Source organism: Humulus lupulus, chromosome 8 (assembly GCF_963169125.1).
Source record: "Humulus lupulus chromosome 8, drHumLupu1.1, whole genome shotgun sequence".
Lineage (NCBI taxonomy): Eukaryota > Viridiplantae > Streptophyta > Magnoliopsida > Rosales > Cannabaceae > Humulus > Humulus lupulus.
Window position 1 is genome coordinate 66,988,770 of NC_084800.1, and position 11,188 is coordinate 66,999,957.

Sequence of the window (11,188 nt, forward strand, 5' to 3'; positions counted from 1 at the left end):
GGATGGTTGAGCTAAGCTCATGCCAAATCCATGACAATAAGGGAAAAAACTCAAATATGAGAGACTTTCAAAATTCTATTTCAAATATCAGTCCTGCAAAAGTTTTCATTACATTCTTTTCACTAGGCTTATATAGCCATTACAATAAAACTAATAAAATGACAAAATAACAAAAATGCAAAAGATAACAAAATAAAGTTATTCTAAATATATATATCCTGCATCAGATGGAAATGGTAGGAGGGAAATGAGTGGGAGGAGTGCGCAATTCATTGTTTGGCATGGGAGAAAGATGGAATGAGAGGAAAAATGAAGGGAAGAACTCTCCCTCCAAATAATTTAAACATATATATTTAATTTAGTAAGTTTGATATTAATTTTTCTATTCATCTTTCCTACTTTCCTCTTAATACCAAACAACTCGAAGGAAATAAATCATCCTCTCCATCCATCAAATTCTCTATCTTTCTTAAACTTTCCCTCCATCCAATCTCATTTCTTCCTACCAAGCATAGCCTCAAAGCATTTTACCACGGTTAACGGGGCAACCTCATCTCGGGGTGATTGAGATGCTAGTATCAAGGCTAGGGAAAAGCCAAAGAGAGCCCCTCAAGGGGTGGGTGAATGTTTTTTAATGCTATTTCCCTATAATCTTAAGGTTCCTCTAATAGACAATTACTTATGTTTTGAGGGATCAATGTCGGCCAATTGTGTACTAACATTCTTCAAGTCTTAGACTAAGCTTCCTAATTTCATTGTGGAAGAGGTCATCCACCATTACACATATTATGTCAGTCTCCTCAAAATAGAGAGGTACTTTCTAAATGGCACCTTTGATATCATGAAAGCTTAGAGAAAAATTGAGGGACTTCAAATTCCTAGTCAATTGTGAGTGACTAGCTAGGCGGAGTTTTGATGCGAGAATGTGGCTCCAGGGGCGAAAAGAGTCCTGTTCGTGTTCATGGCATGGCCTCTCCTAGCCTACCTCAACAAAGAACAACATCACAACTTAGAGAGGATTCAATTAGAATCTCAATTGCCTTTTATTTTTAAGGCCACCATTTTACACTCTTCAAGGTGGTTTTCTTATATAGAGCATAATTGATTTAAGACCTGGATGAGGCCAGAACTTCACGAGGGAGGCCAATATTAGAGCAGCCATGGAGTATTGTGATAAGGATCTTGACCTTCACTTCTAAAACCTCTACATACACATATGGACAAATTTTGTTTTAATTAGTTAATTTTGTTTATTTTAATTAAATAAAATATAGGAAATAGAAGAAATTATGGGTCTGTTTGACATTGTTTTCTGTTTTTTGTTTTTAAAATTGTGTTTTCAGAAATGTAAACAGAAAACAGTTTTTGTAGTTTTTAAAAAACAATAGGTTAATGTTTTCTAACAATAATTTAAAAAAAATTATTAAATAAAAAATTAATAAATATATTTACAAGATAATTTTTTTTAAGAGTTTATAATAAATAATGAGATAAAGTAATGTGAAAGAAAAAGTGATATAAAAGAAAAAATGATGAAAAATAAAGAGAGAGAATTTTGAAGAAGAAAAATTGAGAAGAAAAAAATTAATGCAAAAAAAATGAGAAAGAAAATGACGAGATAGAAAAATGAGGAGAGAGAAAATAAGTATATAGGAAGTGATGAGAGATAAAATAATTAGATAATAACTGATGAGAGAGAAAATAAAGAGATAAAAAATGATGCTAGAAAAAGTAAGGAGAAAGAATGAGGAGAGATAAATTAATTAGAAAGAAATGATGTGAAATAATAATAATAATTAAAAATGTTATGTGAGAAAAAATTGACAAAACAATATATTTGAGAATAATTAAAATTAATTTTTTGTTGTTTTCAAAATTTTGTATTTTTTATAATTTTACTTTTAAAAATTATTTTAGGAAAACAGAGCCAACACCATCTATATTTTTATATAGTTTATTTTAATTTGTTAACTTTTTTTTTTTAAAAGATATTTATTTTTATTTTGAAAATTAGGTTTTAACTATTTTTTTTTTCGTTAGCATTTAATCTCCAACACCAAAGGAATGCATTAAATGGGTAATGAAATGTACTTTCATAACAGTTTTTTTTTTTGTTTGAAAGAGTACTTTCATAACAGTTTAAAAAAAAAGTTTTTTCATTAAAACGGTAAATTTTTAGCACAATCTAAACATTTGTTACATTTTTTTTTTCTTTTTAAACATTAAAAAAAAAAATAATAAAGTGTTTGAAATAGTCATTACTGATTAATGATTACTTATATCACTTTGACTTTGTAATCTTTATATAAAAACACCCATCCTTAACGACCTATTTTTTTTATATGATATATGACCAAATAAGAGGATCATAGATTAATTGTTCTCCAAGAAATTTAAACAAGACTTTTGAGATTCTAAAACCTAAGAATGCAACCTAACATACACATATTACAGTGTTGCCAATTCCTATTAAACATTACAAATCAGGAGTTAATAAAAAATATAACATTAATATTTATTTACTTAAATAAATATATAGATCACTTAAGTAAATACTATGGCTGAGCATAAAATCCGAAAAATCGAAAAAACCGTGTACACCGACCTATCGAACACCGAACAAACCGCCGACGGTGCAAACCGCCACTGTTCGGTCGGTTTTGAAATTTTGGGTGAACCGACCAATAAAACTGAAACCGACCGAATATAATAAAATAATAAAATAATATTATATAATTATTAATTATTAAATTTTTTAAAATTTGTACTTTTAATTATGTTTCAAACTTTAAATTCTATATATTTATGTTTTAAAAATGCACAAAAATGAATTCCAACAATCTAAAAATTTTAATTTTTTAACTAAAACTTTCAAAAAAAAAAACCAATAATCAATTTGGTTTGGTCGGTTTAACTGACCAAATCGCGGTCCAAAACGGTTGGTTTTTTTTAAACTGGTTTGGTTCGGTCAGTTTTTGGATTGCACCAATCCGAACCGAAAACCGAATTCTGAATTTTTTGTTGTGAAAAAACCGCCCAAACCGACCGATGCTCACCCCTATTAAATACATTTCCTAAGATATGGTCTACAAATATATAAAAATATTTGTGGTAAATTACCTTTTGCTTTTATTTCAGTAATATTTTGGGATAGCTTTTACAATCAATCAGTTTACATTCAGGTCCAATTCAATAAATTTATTTTAGGTCATATTTCCCGAAAAAAAATGAATTTTTTTCGAAATAATCAAAATTTCAACAACAATCTTGAGAAGCTAAAAAATTAGGTTCACTAGCTACTTTTTTATAACAATAATTAAATAATTAGTAACAGCAACACAGGAGAGATATCGAACATGGTTTAAAAAATTTAATAGAAAAATCTATCTAGTTTTAAAAGGCATGATTTTAATCGAACTTATTTTTTATTTTTTAAATGAGCCATATTCTAAAATATTATTAAATTGGAAGGGAGAGCTTCGGAGGAAGAGCTTCACAATTCACATATATGCGGACACGTTACATTTAAAATAAAGGATAAAATAGTCATACTAACATAAATGGATTGGGTTGGATGGATGCGTAAGAAGAAAACAGTCACGGCAAACAAAAAAAATAGCTGCATTGCATTCATAATTTAATTATAATATTAAAATATTCTCTACGGTTCCGACTTTTGAGTAAACAATTTTTTGAAAAAAAAATATTAACCAAGCCAATAACTTTAAAATCTTAGCTTGAAAATTTGAAATTTACAATTTAGTGAAATATGTAACTATAATCTCCTTCTTATCTTAAATAAATATGATTATTTGAAATTATTTATATAATTTTTGTGTAAATATATAATTTAAATAATTAGATGAAGTGGCAGAGTGTGATTCGTGAACCGACCATACTTGACCAAAGTATCCCTTTGGGAAAGCTAAGGCAATTTATTTAAGAGCGATACAACTATAAGGAAGGTGATATCTTTAACATAATTATTAACTCTTTCTTTTCTCTTTATCTCCGAAGCGAAAGCGTTCATCTTTGGGATTGCGTCTCAGTCTCTTCACTATCAATATTTTGTGTTTTTAATTTGTTTCTGCCGAATCTTCTGCGTAGGTTTTGATTTTGATTATGTTTGACTTTTTCATTTTTGTTTGTGTTTTCTTCGATTCTTTTTCGTCAAATATAAGAAAATCAAAGGAAAATTAATGATATCCTGTTATTGTTTGGGGCTCAGCCCAGTTGTTGAATTAGTTTACCTTGATTCTAAGGTTTAGCACAAGTTTTTCTTTAGTTTCTAAAACTTTATTGCTGTTTTTTGTTTTGATAATCAGTTCAATTTTGTTTTTTTTTTCATTAAACAATGATCGTTTGTACTGTATCTCTGTTTTTTTTTTTTTTTAAATTTTTGCTTATTTTTTTAATGGTCCGATCATTATCTTCTTCTTTTGATCATTACCTTTCTGTTAAAAGAAAATTTTATTTATTTATCTTATAATTAAGTTTTCGAAAGAAAAAAATCTTGCTTGTCGATTAAAGAAGTTCTTGTTGTGCAGTAGATTGAAGAAAATGGCGAACAGCGTCTTCAAGCAAGAGCATAACTTTGGTAAATATTATGTTATTAACATCAAATTTAAATTCATTATTGCTAGTAAACCTTCAATTCTGCTGTATAACTCTATTTTTATTTCTTGTGTACAGAGAAGAGGCGTGCTGAGGCTGCAAGAATTAGGGAGAAATACCCAGATAGAATTCCTGTGAGAATTTGTCTTTAATTTATTTGATATGCAATTACAATTAACAATCATCATTATGTAGACATAATTCGATCAACAAATTCATTAGAAATTTAGACTTTCTTATTTAATCACGATAATTTAATAAAAACCCTGTTAATAATTTCGTAAACCCATTTGATTAAATGTAGTAAATGATCGTATAACTGGGTCATTAATCATTCATTTGATAACTTCTTATATTGTTTTTGGCGAATATATGTGTTGATTGGCGTTTATATTTCTTTCTTTTGTTGTAAGGTAATTGTGGAGAAAGCTGAGAAAAGTGAGATTCCAAACATTGATAAGAAAAAGTAAAGTCTTCTTCTTCAGATTGTTGAATAATGTTTTAGTATTGTCTCCTAATTTTGTACCACTGCTCAAAATATTAACAATGATCCATACTGATAACAGATACCTTGTTCCTGCTGACTTGACCGTTGGCCAATTCGTCTATGTAATTCGGAAGAGAATTAAGCTGAGTGCAGAAAAGGCTATCTTCATATTTGTGGACAATGTCCTCCCACCTACAGGTACTTTCACTTTCGATGCTCGGCGATTCAAGGGGCTTTGGTCCATTTTTCTTTTCTCTCAACATGTTTGGATTTTAATCTTCACCATTTAGTCATAAAGATCACAAAGTCAATAACATGTCATTTGTAACTTTCTGTGATTAAGTACTGAAATTTGTTGTTGGATATGCCAGGAGGATTAATGTCTACCATCTATGAAGAAAAGAAGGATGATGATGGGTTTCTCTATGTTACATACAGTGGAGAAAACACATTTGGTTAGCAGCAGAGCATGCTTTTCAATATCTCTTATCAATTTCCAATTGATCTATTGAACTATAACAGCAATTTGGGTCACATAAAGTTCTTTTTCCTTTCCAAGTATTACAATGTACAGTTATAGCTATGTATATAGCACATTGGAACAACCTTTCAAGGAACCAGTTTCGTAAATAATTTCATATCCTATTGACATGTGAATGAATTTTCTTGTTCTTTCTTTTGCTGATTCTCTATCTGTACTACTCAGTTTTAGGAGAAATCTCTTTCTCCTTTCTATCAAATAGTCTTCTTAAGTATTTTCTTCTCTCCTTTTTAGCAAATGTAGACTTATGTTTACGCAGATTTAGAAAGCATATACATACAGCAAAGCAATAAATCAACTGGTCACTTTTCTTAGCCTTTGCAGAAATGTGGGAGTGAAATATTGAATGATCAAGACAAATGATCATTTTACAACTAAAATTTTCAATTCTCTTCCCTCTATGCCAATCAAGAGATTTTTAGTTCTTATTCCTTTGCTTCTTTCTATTTGAAATATGCTTCTGATTAAATTAAAGAGTGGTCTTCTGGAAGTAATAATTAGTCATGTAATGAATTGCAATAATTGTATCTGATGTGAATTGGTTATTTTACTTTGAAAAATAATGATAAATGAGGCCATTACTAAAATGTGCTTAAAACAAAGTGGAAACTTCTTGTAAAAATAATATGGCAAATGGAAGCTTTCGGTGAACTAAAAAAAAGCAGCGACTTAAAAATCGCATTATATAGGATTTATTTGCATAGCAAGTTCCCCAACTATACACATTTTTGGTGAGTTAGTTAACCCGCTCTCAAAAATAATAACAATGATAATAATAGTTATTCTGCTATATTTAAGTACTACATTATAATCATTAATTAGAAAAAAAAAAGAGGAAACCTAAGTAGCTTGATCTTCACGCATAGCATATTTATAAATACACACTTCATTCTCAAAATTCTAAACCATTCAGTCCAATTCTGTCTCAATTAGCTTCTTCCAGACTCCATTACTGCACAGCGAAGATCAAGACATGGATTTCTCCACGCAAATCGCGACGCAATTGATTCTTAGTGAGATCAATGAGAAGAATGGCAATGACGTTTTAATGTCTCCTCTGTCGATAAACATGATGCTAAACATGGTGGCTTCTGGGTCTGCAGGTGAAACGTTGGACCAGTTCTTGAAGTTTCTTGGCTCTAATGGAATCGATGAATTGAGCGACATGTCGTCTGAAGTGATTTCTCTTCTCGCCTCTAACTCTAATCGATCAAAGCCAATGACGACCTTCGATTACGATCATTCGGGAAAGAAGACAGAAGAAAAACCACCCCTTTTTTCTTTGACAAACGCTATGTGGGTTGATCACCATTGCCAGTTCAAATCATCTTTCAAAAAAATCACTGAAACCATCTACAAAGCCAAAGTGGAAAATGTTGACCTTGTTAAGCAGGTAAAGTTTTCGCATAATATATATATATATATATTTATACGTGTAATATTTTGCTGATTTTAATCCTCTTTTTCTTATTGTGTTATGTGTAGGCTGAACAAGTTAGGACAGATGTGAATTCATGGGTAGAAAATGAGACGAAAGGTCTGATCAGAAACATTTTGCCAGAGGGTACACAACTGGGACCACCACTTTGTCTTGCAAATGCATTATATTTCAAGGGAACTTGGGAACAAGCCTTTCGTCCCTCCATGACTAAAGATAGAAACTTTCACCTTCTTGATGGAAGAACTATCCAAGCACCTTTCGTAAATAGTCACCATGTTTACCACTACTATGCATCCAATGATGATTTCAAGGTGCTCAAACTCCGATACCAAAGAGGCGAAAGCAATCGTGACAAACAATTTTCTATGTACATGTTTCTTCCTCATAAGAAATGTGGATTACAAGATATGGTGGAAAAATTCAATTCCCATACAAAATTGTTATCACTCGAGTATGTTAATCGTCATATGAGAGAAGTGAAACTTTCTCACGTGTCAATTCCCAAGCTAAAATTCCAATATGATGTTGATGCTAAGAAATTACTTAAGCAAAAAGGACTAACACTGCCCTTCAGTGCCGAGGATGCAGATTTCTCAAACATGGTTGATTGTGGCGATGTTTATATTGCTTTTATGGTTCATAAATCTTGTATAGAAGTGAATGAGGTAGGAACAGAAGCTGCTGCAGCCACCGATATTGGTATGTTTTACAGTAGTCCTCCACAAATAAATCGTCCTCCTCCTCTTCCTACTTTTGTGGCAGACCATCCCTTCATGTTTATGATTGTTGAAGAGTTTTCGAATCTTATTGTTTTCTATGGAGCTGTTCTTCATCCTCAGAAGTGAAAACCCCTCTTGTTATTAGTTGCTAGCTAGTTGATTTTCTTTTTGTTACCTTATTAGCTAATAATCTTTTTCATGGATATTATTATTATTATTATTATTATTGTAAACGACTATAACGCATTCTTTTTTTGTAACAATAATGTATCATTTTTCTATTTTGGTACCTTGATAGATATAATCATAATTTTTTTTATATGACGGTGTACATTGTAGATATTTAGAATATCCTGCAAATTTTTAAGAAGTTCTAAATAGTTTACGAAACCGAAAACAGAGTTTAAACTGTCAAATTTTACACGTATATACAAAAAAACAGGCACGCGTGCAACAGATAAGTTTAGACCTTGTTTCGGTACCATAATTTATTCAGAATTGTAAGATGTTCTAGATAGCTATAATGTACACCATTATATAAAAAAAAAATTGAGATTATAGCTATTTAGGTGCTGAAAAGAAAAAAAAGATACAACGCTTAAAAAAAAAATGCCCTGTACTCTCTTCCTATTATTATTATTATTATTATTTAGCATTATCCTATATGCTAAGACTGTAATTTCTTTTTAGTTAATTAATGATTATATTATCATTCCCCTTTCGGCACATTTTTACTTTTTTTATTTTTTATAGAAAAATCATGGTGCACTTTGTAGGATTCATAACTCGTGTCAATCTGTTAGTCCTAATTAGCCTCAAACGCCTTGAAATCATACAACTCATTTATTGTTAATTTATTTTCGTATCTTAATAAACACACAATTTACAATTGATCAGTTGACTATATTTATTTAAATTATGTTTTACCAAACCAAGTGAGACAAACAAAATTTCAATATTAATGAATTGAAAAGATAATTTTATTTTAATTATACACAAGAGTTAAATTATAAATCAATTAACTTGAGGGTATAATAAGAATATTTCACCAAAACTTGAATATTTTTTTCATAATTTTGAGTAAGATGTATATTCTTCAACTAGAATCGGTAAAAAATGGGTATAACATGCAATATCCACAATTTAATTCGGTCGAATAATATATCTTTACCTTTTTTCCCCACCAAATTAGGATCTTCCCATATATCTTAGATTTCTTTATTTATTTAAAACTAATAAATTTCCAAAATTATCTCCTTACATTTCTCTTCTAAGTGATTTTGCATTATGAATAATTTTTTGAAATTTGACTGTCTAAAATTTTAGAAAGAGCATGTTACAAATAATTATCAAAATTAGGCTAGAGTGCAACATAACTTAAAAAATAAGTCATTTTGCGAATGACTCTTTTAATAACATATATTTATTAGGTTTTTTCCTTCTTCTTATAATATAATTATAACTTCCAATTATTTTTATTAAGTATTTTTAAAAAAATTAATTACTTAAAATTTCTATTAATTCCATAGAAAACATGATAAAAATATATGTTTTTTAAATCAGCATATATATTGGTATATGAATAATAATCTATATTGAAATTTATTTTTATATTTTTCTCTCTTAACTAATTCTTTTATAAATAAATTGTTATACCATTTTTTTTTTTTTGGGTATGATGACGTTTTAAAGAATAACAATTATAAAGGGAAGATGAATAAAGCTAATTGCATTCCTGTTCTCACAAAGCAAACTATCAAACGCTAGCAAAAGGAATCTGGTCACTCGATGACATTCTTCAATTCATGTTCGCTCAAGAAGTTATCATATCGCTAATAGAGACATGTGTTTGTGCACCATGGTTGGTTTATGTCTGTTCATTCAAGACAGGTTATCTATGATAACAAAATTAGCAAAGGAGTACAGAGTCACCATTTATGAAAATTGTAAAACCCTAAATTGACTATCTTAAATAGACAATATATTTTATAACTCAAAAGTATTTTATTTTAATAGGTTTGAAGCAGTTGACCCGACAGGTTTATGATCTGTCGCGACAACTTGTTTTTTTTTCCAGATTTTTGTTTTCTTAAATCTTAATTCTCTAGAAATCATCATATCTGTTTAATTTATGATAATTTTTTACTTGAAATTTCGTCTATATATGTTGATATTTATTGATAAATGATTATTTTATTCATAAGAAATTTTTTCTTTAAATAAAATATACTTTTCCTTTTTTAGACTTTGAGACTTTTTGTCAATTAATTAAAAAATATTTTATGATATTTTTTACTGACAAAATTAGTGGTAATAGCTCAATGTGAAAAGAAAGATTAAAAAAAAGTACTTTTCTTCTTTCGAAAAAGGAAACTTTGTGTAATAAAGAGAATATTTATTTTAAAGAATTAAATTGTGAAATTTTCTTGTGATTCTTTCATTTGGCAATTCGATCATACAAGGATTTTTCCAGTTGAAATGATTATTTTTATTTATAGAAATATTTTATTTAAATAAAGTATATCTTTCCTTGTTTGGAAAAGAAGACTTTTTGGTGAAATAAAATAATCTTTGTGAGATATTTTATTTTGTGCATCTTTGAACGAATTACTACATGATTTGATTTATTTTGGGAAAGTTCCTTGTCCCACAATGAATCTGATCGTTTTAATTGTCCAGGGACATTCAAGCTGTCAATCTAGTTTCCTAATCTGTCGAGACAAAATCTGGCAGAATGACAGAATTTTCTATTTAAAGAATTTGTATGATTCTTTAATTGTATTTTGTAGATTTCGTGGACTGCTTTGAAAGACCATTGCAGCTATAAATAAAGGACGAAGTAGCCGCAAATCCTCAGCTCTTTCACTTCTAATTTTTTAATATTATTTGTATTTTTGAGAGAGTTGTTTTTTGTCAGATTAAGAGTGGATACCTTAATCTAGTATCTAGGAGTTGTGTAGCTTCCTTTTGTATTCATCTATTTTGTATAGAAACAAATGTCATCCATTGATAACGAGTTCAACAATCTTCGGGAGAAGATTTCGCTAAGACTTTCTTCGGGAGGAAGAAAGCATTCATCAACCTTTGAAGGGAGTTCAAGAGCGTCAATGTCTTATCAAGAAATTGGATTTTTGAAGGGTGTACAAAAGCTTGCGGCATAAGTATAGAGGGAGTCTATTTATGTATAAGTCAATTGTGATTTTGTACTTTGTGATACTTTAATAATCAGTTTCATCTCTGGGCCTCGTGGACTAGGTTTTCCGAACCACGTAAAAAATCTCTGGTGTTATTTTTTTTATACTCGTTTTTTATTTTTGTAATAATCTGTTCAGACAACTGGCTTAGTTGTTAGATAAGATTCTGATTCTGTCAAAACAACTTAATCA

General features: G+C 29.5%; 2 protein-coding genes across 7 annotated transcripts; both read left to right on the forward strand.

Annotated features, from left to right (window-relative positions):
- The first annotated feature begins 3,950 nt into the window (after window positions 1-3,950).
- On the forward strand, window positions 3,951-5,778 carry LOC133797628 (autophagy-related protein 8f). Of its 6 annotated transcripts, none has more exons than XM_062235595.1 (6): window positions 3,951-4,103; window positions 4,548-4,597; window positions 4,693-4,748; window positions 5,028-5,080; window positions 5,181-5,299; window positions 5,473-5,778. In XM_062235595.1, the coding sequence occupies exons 2-6, from the start codon at window positions 4,561-4,563 to the stop codon at window positions 5,559-5,561; spliced, it is 354 nt and encodes a 117-aa protein (XP_062091579.1). In that variant the 5' UTR covers window positions 3,951-4,103; window positions 4,548-4,560; the 3' UTR covers window positions 5,562-5,778. The 6 variants fall into 6 exon arrangements, with proteins under 6 accessions (XP_062091579.1, XP_062091582.1, XP_062091580.1 ...); XM_062235598.1 differs by having other exon boundaries at window positions 3,970-4,107; XM_062235596.1 differs by having other exon boundaries at window positions 3,970-4,103; window positions 4,551-4,597.
- A 169-nt stretch (window positions 5,779-5,947) lies between these two features.
- LOC133797627 (serpin-ZX-like) lies at window positions 5,948-8,036 on the forward strand. Its single transcript, XM_062235593.1, has 3 exons — window positions 5,948-6,373; window positions 6,576-7,035; window positions 7,128-8,036. The coding sequence occupies exons 1-3, from the start codon at window positions 6,276-6,278 to the stop codon at window positions 7,926-7,928; spliced, it is 1,359 nt and encodes a 452-aa protein (XP_062091577.1). The 5' UTR covers window positions 5,948-6,275; the 3' UTR covers window positions 7,929-8,036.
- Window positions 8,037-11,188: the final 3,152 nt, after the last annotated feature.